The sequence below is a fragment of the Lissotriton vulgaris genome, unplaced genomic scaffold, assembly GCF_964263255.1.
Source record: "Lissotriton vulgaris unplaced genomic scaffold, aLisVul1.2 SCAFFOLD_1195, whole genome shotgun sequence".
NCBI lineage: Eukaryota > Metazoa > Chordata > Amphibia > Caudata > Salamandridae > Lissotriton > Lissotriton vulgaris.
This window is the reverse complement of record NW_028242610.1, coordinates 427,890-449,597: the sequence shown is the minus strand read 5'-3', so window position 1 is coordinate 449,597 and position 21,708 is coordinate 427,890. Positions and strand designations below refer to the sequence as shown.

General features: G+C 45.4%; 1 protein-coding gene across 1 annotated transcript in view; it reads left to right on the top strand.

Moving 5' to 3' along the window:
* Positions 1-21,708, top strand: part of LOC147668896 (sodium- and chloride-dependent neutral and basic amino acid transporter B(0+)-like) — a 222,760-nt gene that overhangs the window by 88,704 nt on the left and 112,348 nt on the right. The window contains exon 5 of the mRNA XM_086948371.1: positions 7,180-7,408. Coding sequence (XP_086804497.1) covers positions 7,180-7,408 — 229 coding nt within the window. The remainder of the gene's footprint in view (positions 1-7,179; positions 7,409-21,708) is intronic.

Here is a 21,708-nt window from a genome sequence, read left to right as displayed (position 1 = left end):
AGTCCACGAAGAAGACTTCGTCGAGGTAGGGGACGACGAGGGGGCCATCGGAGCCGTCGTTGACGACTCCAGTGATTAGCCAGGCCCACCCACAGTAGCGGGGCCTACTACAGACAATACGCTCCCTACGGCTCGGGTCGAGGCATCGCCGAAAGGCCTTAGCCAAGATCTTCCTTTACATTCTATAGATCCGCGTCCAAGCCAGGCTAAGAATACTTCAAAGGAGCCATCGGTCGATTCTTCGAAATCCGAGCCAAAATCGAAACCGAAACTACTTAAAGTGGTCGTCGGATCGACGCCAGTCAAGTCAAAGACTATCGACGACCCTTCGGCGCCTCGACGCAGTTGATGTCGACTTAGACGTCGACTCACAAACATGGCGACAAGACCAAAGGCCTCCAGACCAAGAAGGCTGTCGAGCCGAAGATTTCAGCGCTCAAACCGCTACTAAGCAAAAACCTTGAGTCGAAAGCCAGTCGACCCGAAACAGCAGGTGACATCGACGCCCAAGGCCGTGCATGCTACGCACCGGGAGCTAGAGTCGACGCAATCAATCAAGCAAACTTACTACTGAGTCGCCGAAGCAGCTCAGATCGACCGCTACGGCAAGCTCAAAAAAGGTCAGCCACCCTCCGATTAAATTCGGTCTGCCGCCAACGGCTCGAGCCAAGCATCTCGAACACCACAAAGGCACCTTACCGTTCCAAAACATTGTCTGCACCTTCGAAACCCACCCCTGAAGAGGTTGTGTTCCAAGAACCCTCGTACGACAACCAGTCGACACTCTTCATCGACTCCGAATCGGGCAGGCTTACCATCCATAAACGGAAGCTTGCACCTGAACATCCCTTGGGGGCTTATAAAAATGATCATACAGGAGGGGAAGTTAATTTCTAATGCATCCATCAAATGCGCACTGGATGCGGCAGACATGGCAGCTAGGGCCATTAACACTAGTGTAATGTTAAGACGTCACGCATGGCTCCGCATCTCTGGGTTCAAACCCGAGATTCAAACAACTCTGCTCAACCAGCCGGTTAACCCAGACTTCCTTTTTGGTCCCGAGGTAGACACAACCCTCAAAAATAAAAAAGGACACTGACAGCAAAATCCAGGGGGGCTCTGTAGTCACAGCAGTTTCGGGGAAGTTCCTTTCGTCGCTCCGGTAATAGGGGAGCCTCTAGAGGACAGGCTTTACAGCAAGCCCAGTACACCAAAGGGAGCACGCAATCCACCTATACAAAGAATACCAGGGGTGGATACCGTGGGAACAGCGCCAAGGGCAGAGGACGTGGCAATAACAATGCCAGATCCTCCGCTCCCAACATGCAGTGATGCCTTGTCACTGCCCCCTGACCATCTAACACCTGTCGGGGGAAGACTCAAGCAGTTCCTGCCAGTCTGGTAAGGCATTACCACGGACAGGTGGGTGAGACAACTTATCCATTACAGCTATTGTCTGGAACTAACCTCCACCGCCCCCCCCCCCCGCAATCCCCCCCCCCCCAACATACCCCCAAGGCACCGTCCTATGTCCGCAGAGCACATGCACTTATTGCAGCAAGAAGTACTCTCCATGCTGAAGAAAGGGGCAATAGAGCTTGTGCCTGCAGAAGAACTAGGTACAGGAGTGTAATCTCTGTACTTCTTAATCCCAAAAAAGGACGGTTCCCTGCGGCCCATTCTAGACCTCAGACCCCTCAACCAGTAAATACTGTCAGAACACTTTCATATGTAAACTTTACAGCAGGTCCTGCCGTTGCTCAGTCAGGGAGACTTCTTAGCGACCCTGGACCTCAAGGATCCATATTTCCACATTCCCATTCACCCAAGTCACAAAAAATATCTCCGGTTCTCCATCAACAATCAGCATTACCAATTCAAGGTCCTGCCTTTCAGGGTCACCACTGCCCCCAGAGTGTTCACCAAGTGCTTAGCAACTGTGGCTGCGCACCTTCGAAGACCACACATTCATGTCTATCCCTACCTGGACGACTGGCTTGTCCAAGCAAAGTCGGCCCAGCAGTGTGCCAGCCACATGTCACGCACAATTCACCTCCTTCACAGTCTAGGGTTCTCACTCAACTACGCAAAATCACCTGCAGCCTGCCCATGTGCAACAGTACCTAGGGGCAACATTGAACACTCTGACGGCAACAGCGCAGCCGAATTCTGCCAGAGTCAACAGCATGCAGCTGCTCATTCGGAGGTTCAGGCCTCAACAATCGCTCCCAGCGCAGATGTTCATGCAGCTGATCGGTATGATGGCCTCCTGCATATTCATAGTCACGCACGCGAGGCTGCACATGCGTCCCCTTCAAGAATGCTTAGAACGACAGTGGTACCAGGCTCATGGGCATCTGAAAGACCTAGTGTTGGTGACCGGTCGTGCATACAACTCTCTGCATTGGTGGAATCCACAAAACCTTTGATGGGGACGACCGTTCCAAGAGCCTGTCCCACAGATAGTGCTAACAACTGACGCATCTCTCCAGGGTTGGGGAGCGCATGTCCTCCATTACACTGTGCAGGGACTATGGACGGCACAACAGAAGAAGATGCATATCAATCTTTAGGAGCTTTTGGCAATCTTCATGGCACTGAAAGCGTTCAAGTTGCACCTGTGCAACAAGGTCGTGTTGATCCGGACGGACAACATGACTGCCATGTATTACATCCAGAAACAGGGAGGCACACACTCCCCGCAGCTCTCACCTAGCCCAGAGAATGTGGAAGTGGGCCATTCAGAGTAACATCTTCCTCATGGCGGAACATCTCCCAGGCATAACCAGCCAGATGGCGGACCTGCTCAGCAGGCACTGTCATCAGATGCACGAGTGGGAGATTCACCCCTCAGTGCTCCAACCATACTTTCAGCAGTGGGGTCATCCAGAGATGGACCTCTTTGCCACAAAAGAGAACGCAAAATGCCAAAACTTCGCCGCCAGGTTCCCACACCCGCAGTCTCAGGGCAAGCAATATGGATGAACTTGTCAGGCAGATTTGCGTATGCTTTTCCCCCAGCCCCACTCATACCGCTGGTGGCACACAAACTGCGGCAGCACTCCATGACGCTCATCCTGGTTGCTCCAACGTGGGCACGGCAAGCTTGGTACACCACGTTCCTGGAACTTTCAGTGGTGCCTCACTCCCAGCCTCCTCACTCAGAGCCGTGGAGACATTCAGCACCCAGATCCGCAACAGTTGAGCCTAGCGATTTGGCTCCTGAGGTCATAGTTTGGCTACCTCAACTTGCCCCCTGAGTGTATGAACATCATCAAAGAGGCAAGGCGACCTACAACTAGGGCGTGCTATGCAGCCAAATGAAAAAGTTTTGTCCTATACTATTCCAACAATGACATTAATCCGCTGGATGCGTCCATTAGGATACATTTGGCTGCCATGGCCGCTTATCTTCAAAACAGGCAGCATCTTTCACTCTTCAGAGTGCCTGCCTTTAAAGCCTTCTTGGAAGGCCTTAAAAGAGTAATCCCTCCCAGACACCCTCCTTCGCCTGTCTGGAATCTAAACATCGTTCTCACCAGGCTCATGGGGCCCCCCTTTGAGCCTCTTCATTCTTGTGCGATACAGTTTCTTACATGGAAAGTAGCTTTTCTAATAGCCATCCCATCGAAGAGTCAGTGAGCTTCAAGCCCTGACAATTCAAGAGCCCTACCTACAAATTCATGCTAATAGGGTAGTGCTGCGCACCAACCCCAAGTTCATGCCAAAGGTAATCTCGCAGTTCCACATAACATAGAACTGCCAGTTTTCTTTCCAAACCCAGATTCAGTGGCAGACAGAGCACTGCACACCTTAGATGTTAAAAGGGCTCTCCTGCATTACATCGACAGGACAAAAGACTTTAGAAAGACTAAACAACTGTTTGTTGCCTTCTCTCCACAACACAAAGGCAACCCTATTTCCAAATCGGGTATAGCCAGATGGATTGTTAAATGCATACAAATCTGTTATCAAAAGGCTAAACGCACTTTAACAGTTCCCCCAAGAGTGCATTCCACACGCAAGCTAGGGGCATCCAGGGCTTTCCTAGGGAAGATTTCTCTAGAGGATATATGTAGAGCAGCCACATGGACCATCATACATACATTTACCAAACACTACTGCGTAGATGTACACTCCAAACAGCAAGCTGCTGTAGGACAGGCTGTTCTCAGAACTCTTTCAGACTGCTGCAGCTGGCACGGGCAACCGCCGCTAAGGAGGTATCTGCTATTTATTCTATGCACAGATATGATTCAGCAGCCCACATGCCTCGAACGGAATATGCTTCTTACCAGTATGCATCTGTTCTTGGCATGTAGGGCTGCTGACATTCAGATCGCCCGCCCTCCTCCCCGGTGCCTGTCGCAGCTGTAGCACTCAGAATCATTTTCAGGCATGGTCCTCACTTTCAGTATTACACTCCATCTCTGCCACAATGGCGAAAAAAAAATCTGGGGATGGAGAGGATGCCCATGCGCACTAGTCCAGGGGAGGAGCCACCTATCTTGTGATACTTCGAAGACTCTTCGCGGACAACAATATGCAATCATCCGGACCCAACATTAGGTGGCGATCTATGCACAGATATGAATGTCAGTAGCCCTACATGCCAAGAACAGATTCATACTGGTAAGTAGCATATTCCTTACTGTAGTTTGCTGGGGCAAGAGGTGGAAAACTGGATATTTCCCGCTAAATCCAGGATGCTTGGGAACCATATGCAGAAAATTAACTGCTTGGAAAATTGTATTGACTACATCCTTGTCCCAATTTCAAATAAACATTACTTGTAGTGTACAATATAAATATGAAGAGAATGTTACATGCAAGTGTGCCTCAATGGTTAGAGCAGCAGACCCTGATGCAAAGGTCTAGCCCGGGACCAGGGTTCAATTCCCCGCCGCGGCGTGTCTTGGACTCAAAATTCCACGGACCTGATGATTCTCGCCTCGGTGCCCATTCCAATCATTGAGTCCCACTCTGGGCAATAGCCTGATTAATCTCCACAACGGCCCCCACAACGCTAAGGATGCCTGGCCTCCACCTTGGGGGTGTCCAGGAGTGGGCGCCACACAGGGAAAACCAGGATGGGTTCCACAGCGGTATTCATACAAGCGCCTTGAGACCCTTGCGGGTGAGTAGTGCGCTATACAAGTATCAATTTAAATTTACATTTTCCGAATGTTGAGTCATGAAAGTGATACATAACTGGTAGGAACCAAATATGCCTCCGAACAGAGGCACTTACCATTCCAGTTACAGTCCTTTCAAAGGTTAGAAATGCCAAGTAATAGAAAGCAAGATGCATATGTGGTTGGTGCAAAGGCAGACTATAAGAATACCTAGAAACTGAATTATTTGTCTGTCTTTACATAGTTGCATGGCCTCCAATCCCACTACCAAATTCGAAACAAGCATTTTTTTTTCACACAAACATACTGGAATTCTTGCAAATGCTACAGTTACTACCCATAGCCATCAAAGCTTTGCATGTATGGATTAACTCATTAATGGGGTAATTCTCACCCACCTTACTCAGCCACACTCCACTCTATACCACATCACTGTAGGCCACTGTACTTCACTCTTGACCACCCCTTTCAGCGACACTCTATTCCACTCTACAAAACACGCCACGCTGACTCCTTCCTCCAGGATACTCTATGCCACTCCACTCTACAGCACTTAACTCTTACTCTAAAACACTTTACGCCACTGTATGCCCTACAACTGTGCCCCTTCACTCCACACCCCTCCAGTCTCACAGTATACACCAATCCCCTCTCCAACACACTATGCCACTTTACACCATTCAACGACACTTCATGCCACTTTAGCCCACTCTACACTATGCCAAGTCGCTGACACTTTACTCAAGTCTACGCTATGTCAATGTACACCACTCCACATCACAATACTTTACTCCACTCTTCAACACGATACTCTGTGACCCTCCAGTCTAGGGCCCTTCACGAAGATGCATTACTCCACTCTATGCCACTCTACTCCACGCCACCCGACTCCACTCTATGCCACTACTCCACTCTATGCTACTATAGGCCGCTCCAGTCCATGTCTTTCTTTCTCTTTCTCTCGCTTTCTCAATTTCTTTTTTCTCTTTCTCTTTTTCTCTCTCTCCCTCTCTTCCCCTCTTCCCCCCCCCCCCCCCCCCAACCCCCCTCCCCTCCTCCCCGGTGTAGAACATGGCTCAAACGCAAGAGCTCTTGCACAGGTGAGACCTATTGGGGTTGCTAATGCTTGTCGGTCTTTCCTCTGATTTCCCCCTTGTGTGCTTTTCTTTGCCTGGATATAGAACCCCTAAAAACTGAACATATCATGGAGAATATACTATTAGTCTTTGAATGTGAAGCAGTCCCATTTCAGTGAGAGTAGGTAACACGCATGGTGGTCCACACCAGACTGCTACTGTAAGCTCCACTTATTGTGAGCAGTCAGTAACCGAATGGTGCTCTTTGCCCCCTTGTGTTCATGTTTCACATGCGTTCTGTTACGTAGATAAAGTTGCCTTTGCATAGACAATTACAGCATGTAAACAGCTTAGTTCAAAATATACTTCACCATTTTGAATTAGCGTGGTGTTACCTACTTGCACCAAGGCCCAATATTCAAAGATAATTACCATTTGCATCACGATTTACACTGGTCAACCAGGGCTAATTGTAATTTTTAGATGGTGCAAATGCATTGAGGCGATAATCGGTCAGTGCTAATGTATTTTCGGGGAAAACTCCATTATAGCACAGCCAATACAATGCAAGTTCTATTACAATGAATGCTAATACAACACATGCCATTACAACTCTGACCAGCACCTTCCCTGAAGTAAGCACCCCGCGGTGTTAAAATTGCTTTTAAAAAAGTATTTTAAAAGCATGTGTTGTAAAAGTTTACGTTGTAATGTCATACATCTGCAATTTCGTAATGTTTATGTAAACTTGCACTGCAGTCTAGGCAAAGTTATTCCTTCTCTTGTTCTTAAACATAATTTGCTGTTCAGGAGGCACAGCAGGCTGCATTCATTGACACAAAACTTAAATAGAACATTTCATATATGAAGTCTTCACACCCATGTAAACATTTGTTTTTGTACTGTATGTCAACGTTTTCCTCAAATTTCATCCATGTATTTATGAAATTCTGATTCTGTTTTAGGTTTGGAAAGATGCCGCGACACAAATCTTCTTTTCTCTGTCAGTGGCTTGGGGAGGTCTGGTAGCTCTGTCTTCCTACAATAAATTCAACAACAACTGCTATTCGGACGCCATATTTGTTTGTATTACCAATTGCCTTACAAGCGTCTTTGCCGGATTTGCAATTTTTTCCATCCTGGGACATATGGCTTTCAAGGCGGGAAAACCTGTTTCCAAGGTGGTTGACTCAGGTAGGTCTGAAAATGTGCAAATGGTTGTGATATGGGCCCCACGTCATTAGTGATCGCTCAATACAAAATTCAAATCGATTGACAGTAGTGCCTGAATTTGATTGAATGAGACTGGAAATACTTATGGCAATGCTGTCAGAATTAACCCTTTCAATGAACAGATTTGTGTAAGTGGCACTTCTACACATCTAAAGAGAACATACAGAGTTCTTGAAGACAATCACAGAAGCACTAATAAACCACTAACACTAAAACAAATTAACTTTCATAGATCCAACTTCTGTTGTAGTTCAGTATGTGAGAGAATCCCTGCCTACTCCCGCCCATATTTTTGATTGGCTTGTGTCTTTGTCCTTAAATGCTGGCTTCTGATGTTGTAAGTAGCTTGTTAGTCTGTTATGTCTTATGTTCATTTATTATTTAGGTTCATTTATCATTTTTTTATTATATTTTCATTCATATACCTTTAACTATGTTATGTTGGCATTGCATCTTTCAATTGGATGTGCTTAGAAGTTTAGAATGTTGGGCTTGTAGTGTCCAGTATAAGCTGAAGCTGATGGAAGAAACACTGTTTGGATCGGAGGGCTGCTCTTGTATAAGAATAAACTTTATTCTTATAATACCTTCTCATCTCTTTATTGGTTGCAACATAATTTTGGCGACGAGATGGTCAAGTCAGTACTCCCTGAAGCCATCGCTTTTGGACAAAAGATCCTATCAGACCTACAGTGCTTCTTGTTAATTGATGGAAGATCTGCTCATCTTTAAGAAGATTATCCTCCTCAATTGAGAAGTTTTCTAATAACTTTTCAATTACATCCAGCTTAACTCTGAAGATGTTTACAAGCCTTTAAATTCTTAATCGCGCTTTTGAGTATGACTCTACTGGGAGTTTTATTAATTTCTTCGATGCAGGCTCGTAGCATTTGAATTCTTAACCTCAATTTGAGCTTTTTGATCAACACTCCTCGTTATAAGCTCTATTGTTATGGATTCATATTTTATCTACTGGGAGCTTCGCTGCATACGCTACTCGTAGAAGTACTCATTTGAATGCTAGACTCTTTGCGCGTTATTTTGGCTTGCTTTTATTCATTTAAAACCATTTTGATCACATTTTTGATGAAATATTTTCATTTTCAACCTTTGGATACTTGTGAACTTTATAGCATCTTTTAAAATTTTCACCGGCTGATTTAGAACACTGTGGTCTTCATTTTCGTTGTCCTTCTCTCTGAGCAGACATCACCGCTCCTTTCCGGAATTCACCACGAACATTCGACAGCGACTTTTCTCTACCATTATTCATCTCGCTGGTCATACGTCACGAGCGTGAGCACTCGAGTGTCTTCCCTTCATCCATCATCTCGTTGATCATATGCTTCTACGTGTCTACGCTCTGATGTTCAACGTGGCAACCATTTTGTTTTCAGTTCGCCAAGGAGTTTTTAGCGGAAACACTTTTCCCGGTTACAATTTTTGAAGTAATCTTTGACAGCTGCAACTTGGTGATACAATTGGTATTTATACAGCTTCGACTTGGTGATAAAATTGGTATTTATACCCTGCTTTACAAGAAGCTATATTTTTCAACTAGACACTTTAAAGTTTTAATTTTTGTGTGCATTCGCACGCTGATATGCACAGCTTCTTTAACATGGAGTTGTTGTTTCATTCAGATAGTATTCTGATTTCTATACTGTTTCTTTAATAATTTATATGCTAGAATACATAGTGTTTGTTTCATATTTTCATTCAGGCCAAATGGTTCATCTTAAGGTCACGACCTAGTTTCATTGGTATAATAATATAAATGCCATGAGAATGTTTATTTTCTAGCAAAGTAGGAAGTTTCAAAAAGATTTCATATTTAAGATCTATAGTTTTCTGTGTAACTACTTTGTTCTTTCACAAAATTAGTATTGCCATTTTCTGGTGATTCCATTAGTTCTATATTTCCTGTGTTACATTATGGCTTTACAAACGGCAGTACTTCCTTCACCTTTTCTCCCTGAGCCTGGCACACCTAAAATTAAATGGGTCCAATGGTTTAAAGCATTTAACAGCTACATATTAGTTATTGATGGAGTAAAATTTTCTCCCACTAGGAAAAACGCCATGCTATATAGTGCTTTAGGTTCGGAAGGACAGAATTTTTGATAATCAACCTACAGTTTTGCTCCCACCTTCTGATAAATGAAATGAATGCACTGAGGCAGTGGCGAGATTAAAAAACATTTTAAAGATCAGCCGAGTATAATTGTTGAAAGACAAGTTTTACACCAGAAAACAGAACATGAAAGTATTGATACCTTCTTAGCAGAATTAAGAATTCTCGCTGTGTCTTGTGAGTTTGAGGGTCCTATCGAACTGTATTTAAGGGATCAATTGGTGGTAAATTGTTTTAACAATGAAATTCAAAGAAAGATCTTATGTTGTAGGAATCCTTCACTTGCTGAAACTTTAGAATTAGCAAGGGGCATTGAGAGATGTCTCTGCTTCTAAAGAACTTCGTAGTAATTTTGTCAAGCCCACTATTACTGAATCGGTAGATAAAGTGTCAACACTTTTCTCAGATTTCTCATAGAGATAAATCTATTAGCAAAAATGACTTGAAAAAGGGGGAAGAATCTCCAGTGTTTCAGATGTGGGTCAAAAGCACATCTTGCTAACTCTCCTTGTCCGGCCTTAAAGAAACAATGTGCCAATTGCAAGAAAATAGGACATCTTGCTTCTGCATGCAAATTTAAGTCTAAAACGATGTATCTCGAAATGGATATTTAAAATGAGGTGGGCATTGTTAAGCATAATGAGTCCATTAAAAAGGTCCTATTATCCAATTATTTGGTTGATTCACTCCAAGATTCTAACGGTGGTGATCCCATATGTGATATGAAAATTGGAGAGGCTCCTGTTACTATCCTGTCGATATATTTGTCTTTAAAGAATGGAAAGGAATTGATCTAATACCTCCTGACATTCGTACAGTAGCTTTCAATGGACAGGAGGTTGACATGATGGGTTATTTTAATGATAGTCTCACCTTTAAAGACAGGATCATTGAATCTAAGATCAATATAGCAAATAAGGGTTATAATATCCTTGGTTTGAAGGATCAAGGAAAATTTGGTATGGTATTAAGACCTGGTACTGATAAACCCATTTCCCTTGATCGTTCCAAGAATGTGAGTTCAGTGGTCATTGATGACTTATCATTAGAAGCTGTGATCAACACCATTGTGATGTCTTCTCTGATAGTTTCGGTTCATTCAAAGGCTTTGAACATAAAATAATTTTGAAACCGGATGCCTTTCCGACTATTCACAAGGTTAGACATGTCATTCTCCGTATTAGAGATAAACTAAAAAATCATCTTGATCAATTATGCAATGATGGAGTTATTGAACAAATTGATTCATCGCTCTGGATTTCTCCCATTGTAGTCGCTCTTAAACAGAATTGCGATGAGCTCAGATTGTGTATTGATCTGAGATCACTAAATAAAAATATTCAAATTGATTGTTTTCCCTTACCCCGCATCCAGGACCTGTTGGCTCAGTTAAAAGGAACGAAGGTCTTCTCCACCATAGATTTAAGAGCCGCTTACCACCAAATTGAATTGCAGGATGACTCCAAAGACCTAACTGCATTTAACACGCCATGTGGTGCTTTCAGATTTTTTAGGTTACCGTTTGGTCTGGCTTCTGCAGCCTCGGTTTTTCAAAAATTAATGTACCAACTGTTTGGAGGTGTTAAAGACGTTTTAGCTTATCAGGATGACCTATTAATCTCTACCAATTCAGTGCAGGAACATCTTTCAAAATTAGACCAAGTTTAGGTAGACTATACAAATATGGAATGACTGTCAAACAGAAGTGTACATTTTTATTAGATCAGGTAGAATACCTAGGTCATGTCATCTCTCAAAGGTATTGGTCCCAAACAGTTGAAGGGTATCCGTGAATGTGCTCGACCTGCTATTAAAGATCAGTTGGGGTCATTCTTAGAGTTGAGCGAATTCTACTCGAGGTTTGTTCAAAAGTTTGCCCTGATTAGTGAACCTCTTAGATTTTTAACTAGGAACAAGATCAAGTTTATGTGGGGCAATGAACAAACTTTGGCATTTGAGAAACTGAAGAATTTGATAATCACTGCTCCTGCTCTCAAATCTTTTAATCAAGATGACACTTCATACAATGACACTTCATACATCACGGTTGATGTCAGTAATATTAGATTGGGTGCTGTGATTAGTCAGATGGTTGAGGGAAACGAGAATATCATTGCATTTGCGTCACGTCAACTCTTCTTCTGAAAAGAACTATAGCACCATAGAGAAAGAGGCCCTAGCTTGTGTGTGGGGTGTTAAACACTTCTCCACCTATGTTTAGGTCGGAGAATTTACCCTGATTTCGGACCATAAGCCTCTAATTTTTATGTGGAATGATAAGGGGACAAGAAATGTGTTGTATTCTCTCCACTTATGTTTTGCTCTATCTCTTTAAGTTTGACATTCCATTTTCCTGATGTCATTTTCCACTGTGTTCTGCCCAGTCAGTTAGCTCTCTGCTTTTTGATGGGATCACCAGCTTTTCTCTGTAGTGCATAATAAATGCCTTACAACCTTTTATTGGCCTCCTAACTTCCTTTACATCACATAGTATTGACTAACTTGTTGCATCTTTTGAACAAGCGCCGAGCATTTTTCGAAAACCTGCACGAGCTACATAACACGAGCTGAAGAGAGAACTTACTTTGGAACGTCCTTCTTTGCTGAACAGAGTCGATCACGTCACACAGGAAAGTGAGCAAGCGTCAGGCGCCAGGCAGCGTAAATCATAAAAGTGACAGCGGAGATGACGCAGAAACGCTACGTAAGCGTCAGGCGCCATCTTTGATTCAACTCTGGTTACCAGGCAACCTCGATCGCTAACGTTAACGCTAACTACGCTCCCCAAAGTGTTTCTGCCTTTTTTTTTTTACTTAGTGTTACACATTTTCAACGCTGCATGTTGCCCTATCGACACAAATCAAACCTGTGGATCAAACCTGTGTAACTCATCTCAAGTAAAACCAACACGGTAAGCGTTTTACACAACAAGCAATGGCTAGTGCAATTGATATGATTAAAAAGGAAAAGAGATTACTTTAGTTATTTGAACTGTAGCATTAAGACATTGAGAGGAGCAGTGTTATTGACATTATTAAGAAGAGAGAGTAGCATTTAAACATTGAGAGGAGCAGCGTAATGGACATTAATAAAAAGAGAGAGTGCAAAGTGGAAGATTAAGACATTGTGAGGAGCATTCCAGTTGAATATATATAACATATAAGAATACAGTGTATACAAGGCTAATTAAAATAAGATGGAGAATTTAAACGTTATAGTACCTCCCATGTTTCTACAAACAACTGGGGATCCACCCATCGAGTGGGATGAATGGATAGACATTTTCGAGAACTACATAGAAGCACTTGATGGAAAGGATTTTAGTGCAACTAGAAAGAAAGCCCTGTTGTTAAGCGCTCTAGGCAAGGAAGGCCAGCGTTCCTTTAAATATCTTCCAGTAGGATTAAATCAAGATGGGAGGGCAATAACCAATGTGTATACTGAAGCAAAAGCTCGCATGAAGAAGCAGTATGCAAAGGAAGTAAACATTGTTATGGCCAGGCATAAATTTTACACCCAACCCCAGAGGAACGAAGAATCAGTAGACCAATTTGTAGCTAGGTTACGAGAACTGTCCATTAAATGTAGTTTTGGAGAGATAAGAGACGAAATGATACGTGACCAACTGATAGTTCAATGTCGCAATAAAAAGATGCAGGAAAAACTGTGGGCCGCAAAAAATCCGACCCTACAAATGGCCATTGATATAGCGAAGGTAGTTGAAGAATCGAATGCATGTATGAGAGAGATGGAAAAGAGAGATAATGGGAAGGAAAACATTCAAGGGAATGGTGTTTCTTGTGTTGAACAAGATGAAGTTGCTGCTGTGAGCAGGAAAAGTGTAGATTTGAGCGAAAGAGGTCCGAAGAAATACAACAATGGGTTTTCAGGAAGTGACAGGAACAGATATCAAGGTAGGATGTGTAGTAGGTGTGGAAGCACTTTTCATAACTCAGATTTTAGGAGATGTTTTGCTATCGACAAGGTCTGTAGGAAGTGTGGGAGGAAGGGACACTTCTCCAAGATGTGCAGGGGAGGAAATGCAGACAAAGTAGCTGTTGTAGAAAACAGGGAAATAGTGAGGGACGTTGTTGGTGTTGAGGGTGCCAACAAAATATTGTGCTTGGGTGAGGAAGGGGTCAGTGAAGGTGAGCCCGGTAGAAGGTTCAGGCCCAAAGCTCAATTTCTTATTGATAAGATAGAGACCCAGCTAATGGTCGATCCAGGGTCATTGTGGACGATTATTCCCAAGGATATGTATTTAGAAAATTGGAAAGATGTGCAACTATTACCTAGTGATATTAGTCCCTGTGGTTACCAAGGTGAGAGCATAGATGTAATTGGGTTCATGGTATGTGTGATATCATTTAAGGATCGTTCCGTCAAAGGGAAGGTGTATATATCTAGATCAGGCCCAGCAATCTTGGGATGGGGGCAACAGTATGACCTTGGTATAATCATTAATCCTAGGGCAGCACAACAGGTGATGGTTGTGGATAGCATAACTACGGATTCAATTGTTGAAGGGATGCAGTGTTTGTTTGATGAGCACATTGGAGAGTTGAGAGGTTATGTGCATAAGATTGTATTGCGTGATGATGCCATGCCTATGCAACACAAGGTGAGGAAGGTTCCATTCATTGCACGGGAGGAAGTGAAAAAGATGTTGAAGGAAATGTTGGATCAGGGAGTGATAGAACAAATCGAAACATCACCCTGGATTTCTCCCGTAGTTATTACAACCAAATCTGATGGAAAATTTCGTTTCTGTGTGGACCTTCGCACCCTGAACCAGAACATTGTAGTAGATAACTTCCCGTTACCAAACATCAACGAGTTGGTCTTGTCATTAAAAGGGGGGAAGTACTTCTCCAAGCTGGACCTCCGCAGCGCTTATCAGATAAAGTTACACCAAGACTCAAAAGCCTTGACAGCTTTTATAACGACCGAGGGGATTTACCAATTCACACGTATGCCCTTCGGACTTGCCTCTGCAGCCGGAGTGTTTCAGAGAATGATGGGGGCTGTACTGAAGGGAGTGAACAACGTGGTGTATTTCCAAGACGACGTTCTAATATTTGGTGAGACTGTAGAGGAACACAATCTGATCTTAAAAACTGTTCTAGAAAGAATGGAACAAGCTGGATTAACTCTTAAGAAAGAGAAATGTAAATTTGCAGTGGAGGAAGTTGAATACCTTGGTTATACCCTATCTATCGATGGTGTGAAACCCAAACGTGACTTATTAGACTCCATCAGGAATGCACCAGCTCCGAGCGACAAAGATCAGTTGAGGTCGTTTCTCGGCCTCATTGAATATTATGCCAAATTCGTAAGGGACTTTGCAGAGAAGACTGAAAATATTAAGGTGTTGTTGAGGAAAGGATGCAAGTTTGTGTGGGATGTGGAGCAAGAAGAATGTTTCAGAAAAATCAAAGATGAGATTTGTGATGCAGGCATCCTTACACCATTTGATACCAACCGTAGGTCTGTCTTGACTGTGGATGCCAGTGCTGTGGGTGTTGGTGCGGTTTTGGCTCAAGTACATGAGTCTGGACTCAAGACTGTGGCTTTCGCTTCAAGGACGCTCACAACAGCTGAGAGGAATTACTCTATTATTGAGCGTGAAGCTTTAGCTGCGGCGTGGGGTTGCGAGTATTACAGGATGTATTTGTGGGGGTTTAAGTTTACGCTCTTGACAGACCACAAACCCTTGGTTAAAATTCTGTCACCTGGTGGGGCCGGAAAGGGTTCTGCGAGGTTAGCTAGACTCGCTGCTAGGATTCAGGAATATCTGTATACAGTTGAGTACATCCCAGGTTGGAGGAACTGCCAAGCCGATGGTCTCTCTAGGCTTCCACTACCTTGGGAGTTAGTAGACAAGCTGGGAGTTGAATCATTCAATTCTGAAGGGTCTGTAGCTGCTGTGGATGAAGTAATAGATATCTGTGGCGGGGCAATTGGCAAGGATTTGTGGAATACCTCCATGGCAAAGGATGTGGTGTTGAGAGAGGTGAAGGACTTGATCGTAAAAGGTCCGAGGAGAGAGAGTTGCCTATCCCCAGCAGTTCGCCCATATTTGAAAGTCCTTGATCAGCTTTCTGTCTTGGACAAAGATGGCTCCTTGATTTTAATGGAAGATAAGTTTATTCCTCCACAAGGCGTCAGGTTTGCTATATTCAAACTAGCCCATGAAGGCCATCTGGGACAGTCTCTCACCAAGAGGAGAGTTAGGGAGAATTTTTGGTGGCCCGGCATGGACTTGGAAATCTCTCAGTGGGTGGAAAAATGTACGGACTGCTTGGAGAGTGAAAAGAGGCTCAAAGTTGGCAGTCATTCCAGTTGCGGATCAATAAGTGACCCGGGGTGTCCATGGCATACTATATGTCTTGATTTCATTGGCCCGTTCCACCAGTTGAGCCAAGATATGAGGTTTGGGTTGGTGATTGTTGACGTTTTCTCAAAGTGGTTGGTGGTTAAGTTCATGAAGGAAATCACTACCAACAACACTATCACTGTGTTGAGTGACATTTTTAGAGAAGAAGGTTTTCCTACCAGGATTATCACCGACAATGGGACCCAGTTGACTTCCTTGGAGATGGCCAATTTCTTAAAAAAATGTGGAATTGCACATTCAAGGACCTCTCTTTACAATCCCCAGGGGAATGGTATAGTCGAGAGGGCGAACAGGATGGTTAAAGGTGCAATTCAGATGGCAATTTCGTCCAGAACAGATGTGAGAGAATTGGTAAACGACCTGGTCTGGGCCTACAGAACCACTGAGAATGGTGTGACTGGAACGATTCCTTTTAACACCATGAGGGGGCGTTCAGCTGGCACCAAGTTGGTTGCCGCCTGGATGAAAGAGTTGATAAATGTTGGTCCTGAAAATCCCAGCGCTGTGTGTGAACCGGATGGTAGCTGTAAGATTGCGGTGAATGATTGGGTGAAAGTCAAGCCTGGTCGAGTTGGGGTCGGGTTGACCAAGTTCAGGGGACCATTCAAGGTTAGGTCTGTTCATCGAAGGTTCATAACTCTATTCAACGGCGAAAGTTGGAACTTGAGGCGTGTGGCTCTGTACAAAAAGGCAGAGTGTAGCCGCGATGTTCCTTCTAAGGAGAACAATGTTGGTAGAGTTCAGAGGGTTAGAAGACCTCCAGGTTACTTGCATGATTTTGTTTGCAAATAAGTTTTCTCTCTGTAACGATGAGCATGTGCTTGTATTTTGTTTTTTTTTTCTTCTGCTTCTTCCATACGAAGGGAAGAGGATATGTTGTATTCTCTCCACTTATGTTTTGCTCTATCTCTTTAAGTTTGACATTCCATTTTCCTGATGTCATTTTCCACTGTGTTCTGCCCAGTCAGTTAGCTCTCTGCTTTTTGATGGGATCACCAGCTTTTCTCTGTAGTGCATAATAAATGCCTTACAACCTTTTATTGGCCTCCTAACTTCCTTTACATCAAAATGCTAGTCCTAGGCTGGTTCGGTTGTTTTCTAAACTTTATGATTTTAATTTTGTCATGACACATACCGGGTGGGAAATTTCAAAGCAGATTTCTTATCCAGGTGTCCATTACAGGATTCTGAGCTTGAGACTGTGTTGGATGATAAAGAAGTTGTAATCAGTCTGCTTGAAGGCTTGAGATTAATGGAGAATGTTCTATCTCAATCTGATTGGGTAAAAGCCTCGGCAGAAGATTCTTCTCAAGAAATTCTTAGAGGATTTATATCTTTGGGATGGCCAAGAGAAAATCAACTTGACAAAAATGTACTTCCTTTTTCTAAAATTAAGGAGGAGTTGAGTCTTGAGGAAAATTTTATTTTGAGGTTTCCTACTCATTCCTCCAACTTCAATCAGAGAAAATGATTGCGCTAGCTCACAAAGGTCATGGGGGAATCACAAGCACAAAAAAGATTGAGGCTACACTACTGGTGGCCTGGAATGGATATTTGTCTGGAGACTTTGTTAAACAACTGTGTTTGCTCCCATGCTGAAAAGTCTCTTCACACATATATAATTCTCCTTTATCACCTGTCAACTTTCCCAGGAATCCCTGGGAGAAGCTAGGAATGGACTTTTTAGGTCTTGTGGGTGGGTTGAACCAAGGTTTCAGATTTATTTTGACAATTGTTGATTACCACTCAAAATGGAAAGGGGCGACCACTCGGTCCCCCCGAACGTATGGTTGGGTGCCCCGATCCTCCCGGGAAACCATTTTGGGCGGGGGGCGGGTCTCGGCTGGTATGCCCGAAGCGGCGTAGCCGGGGCGCGCCTTTTCCCGCCCAGGAGGGGTTGTCCTAGACACCTACACTGATGGCCAAGCCCAGTAGGCGTACCGGAGGAGGGTACACGCCCTCCCGAAGAAGAATAAATTGAGCGGGAATCCGAAGAAGCGTCCTCTTGTTCCTGTGCTTGGAAGGCTGCACCCACTCGTTGCTGGAGAGCCCTCGACGGAACAAGGAGCAATTTTGAGAACTTGTAATTCTGGTGTTTCTCTTTCAGTGACTTTACAGCGAAGGATCCAGGACTGTATTGATCGACTCGGAGTGAATAATCGAAACCATGTCCGGCAAGAAGGCAGGAAAGGGTTCAGAGACAGACAAGATGCTTCGCATGTTGGTGAACAGAATGACGAGAATGGAAGGAAACTTCGGACAAGTCCCAGCGCTTGGTCGTGATTTGGCGGGCGTCAAGAAGCAACTGGCCGCATTGAACAAGCCTGGTAACCCGAACAAGGTAATTGGCCGCATGGCTCAATAAGAATGCAGGGGGTGCTACGGCACCCGGCGACACGGCCGAAGAGGCCAAATTACTAATTCAGCAGTTGCGGCAGTCGCGAGATGCCGCGAAGGCGTATCTCCCTCTTGTTTCCCCACAGGTGACACCGGAAGGACCGGCAGCTGGTCGCGAGAAAACGGCGGGAACAACGACCGAACCGGGTAAGCTCGCTTTGCCAGTGGCGGGGGAGGGCTCATTGCCCTCAAGGCGGGAGAGGGTGGTTCAACATATCCCGATGGCCACGAAAGAATTGATATGGGCAGACAAGTATGTCAATATGTTTTCGTTGTTGACTGACCATCGCGAAATGGAATATGCTAAAACACAAAGATTTGTGGCACCCGAGCGTCTGGCGCGCCAAGATGGCGGAGTTCAGGGTGGAAGAGACGATAACGAATTGGGCGAAGGCCTTTGCAATGTTTACTGCGATTATTGGTGAACGTAAGCCCGAGGTACTGACCGAACTGTCTTGTTATCAGGCACGTATAATGGATTTTTATGAAATGTATGAGGGGGACGAATGGAAAGGTCATGAAATGAAATTTCGTAAAGCGAAAGAGTATGATTCCTCTCTGACATGGGATTGCCTCGATTCAATTTCTTGGCATAAGCAGCTCCTGCCTGGGACGGCAGGGACATCCTCGCCATGTGGGAATGGGTCGGGGGTTTCCCGCCAAAAACCCGCGGTGCCCTTTCGAGCAGGCACCGGGGGTGATCACCAGCCGAAAACCGGCGGGAATGGTGGAAAGCGGGGGGGTCTGTTGGGGCTTCAATAGAGGCAACTGTAACAGACCGCAAGGTACATGTAGGTTCAAGCATGTGTGTGCGGGTTGTGGGAATTCCTCACACCCGGAGAGTTCATGCAGATCGAAAAATAGCGGGTCGGGAGGTAAAGGAGGGTCCAAGCAGGACTGAGGTGGATCGTTGTGTACAACTGCCTAATCCCGTTGATCTCATGGCTATGACTCCTTGGTTGAACAAATACCCTGATTATGTCTCTGCCGGGGTGTTGAGGAAGGGATTCTTATATGGCTTCCACATTCCGGCGGGGAATTTTCATGGGGAACCTTTTTGTAAAAACCAGCTATCAGCGCAACAGAATGCTAGTGTGGTGGAGAGAACTTGCTAAGGAAGTGAGCCTAGGCCGAGTGGCTGGGCCTTTTCAGCGCCCGCCAGTGGCAGGTTTCATCTGTTCCCTATTGGGGGTTGTCCCCCAGAAGGACCCGGGGGAGTTTAGGCTGATCCATAATTTGTCTGCTCCAAGGGGTTTCTCGGTAAACAATGCTATTGACCCAGAAGTTTGTTCGGTGCGGTACGCATCATTCGATGATGCCGTCACCATGTTAAATCACCTGGGCCCCGGGGCGCTGATGGCGAAATCAGATATCGAATCAGCGTTCCGGTTGCTCCCGGTACACCCACAGGATCAGCGTTTGCTAGGATTTGCATTCCAAGGGAGTTACTACATGGATAAATGCATGCCGATGGGTTGCTCCATTTCTTGTGCCTATTTCGAGAATTTCAGCTGTTTTTTAGAGTGGGCATTTACCGAGGCTACAGGGCATAGGCATGTTATGCATTATCTAGATGACTTTCTGTTCTTGGGAGCAGCCGGCGACTCGAAATGTGCGCAGGCGCTAGAGGACTTTTGCATCCTCATGAGGGAGTTTGGAGTGCCATTGGCAAGGTAAGACGGTTGGACCATCTACTTCACTCGAGTTTCTGGGAATTGAGCTCGATTCTGTGGAGGGATGTTTACGTTTGCCAGTCGGAAAGGTAGCTTAATTTAGGGCTTCCCTGGAACTTTGCCTTCGTAAGGAGAAAGTGACCCTGCACCAGTTACAGCAAACAGTGGGTCAGCTTAACTTTGCCTTGAGTGATACCAATGGCCCGCCCCTTTTCACGCTCTATTGCACAAGCTATGGTTGGTCTCAAGGAAGGACACCACCGCACGAGACTGTCGGCAGAGGTTCGCCAGGATATGCGCATTTGGTTGGCATTTCTGGCGGACTTCAACGGTCGAGTAGTGTGGAACAAGCCGCCGGCGTCTTCGGACGAGCTGGGCTTGTGGACTGACTCAGCGGGGAGCGTGGGATTTGGCGCCATCTTTGGTAATCTATGGTCGGCGCAAACATGGCCGACATGGTGGCACACCAGCGGTCTCACAGGTAACATAGGGTTCCTTGAGCTATTCCCTATTTTTGTTGCTCTGATGGCATGGCCGGACGAGTTCAGAGACCACTCTGTGGTATTTTGGTCGGATAATATGACTGTTGTCGAATGCATTAACAATCAGGCAGCACGCTGCAAATGGATCTTGAGATTGTTGAAGGAAGTTGTGCTGCTTTGCATGAGACTGAATGTACAGTTCAGGGCGAAACATGTGCCAGGTGTACTGAATCATGCGGCTGATGCACTCTCTCGTTCACATATGCAGGCGTTCAGGGGTTATCTACCTACAGCGGACCTAGCGGCGGCACCATTCCCCGAAGCACTCTGGCTAATCGGTGCCCCGGATTACAAGACCTCGTGGCAGCAAGCTTAGCCCCCAGGACGAGGAAGGCATACAAAGGAGCGTTTCGTTCCTATTGTGCATTTTTAGGTCCGACAGGGAATCGGAACTGGGGTCAGGAGGATTCCTTCCTAGGGTTCCTGGTAGCAATGCACAGGGAAGGCCGATCAGCGGCATCGGCCAATAGACACAGGGCGGCCATCTCATTCATGGCGCAGGTGCATGGCATCAAAGACCCAACAGGTTCCTTTTTGGCGAAAAAGGCCCTTCGCGGCTGGCGGCGCCTCGAGGGTCGCAAGCAAGACATGAGGCGCCCGATTGGCTTAGAAAAATTGTCCCTACTCATGGCGAAACTAGTCACGACATGCTCCTCCCAATTCGAAGCAGTTCTGTTCCGGGCAGCTTTCGCATTAGCGTTCCATGGGGCTATGCGGGTGAGCGAACTGGTCGCAAGGAATAAGAATGATGTGGAGGGAGGCTTGTGCAGGGATCACATCCTAATTAGGGGTGATTCGATGGTAGTCACGATAGCTAGGTTCAAGACTGACCAGGGAGCTATGGGAAGCAGTGTGGTTGTCCAGCGCGTGCGAGGGTCCCCCACGTGCCCGAAAATGTGTATAGAGGAATACTTGGCACTGAGGGCGGATACATGGGGGGGGGGGGGGAGTTTGCTGAGGCACATCGATGGCACCCCACTGACGAGGTTTCAGTTCCAGAGGGTGCTTGCACTGACAATCGCTGCGGCGGGCATGGACCCGTGCGATTTTGGGACCCACTCCTTTAGGATAGGGGCTGCTACTGAGGCTACAGCCAGGGGTCAGAGTGCAGAGGAAGT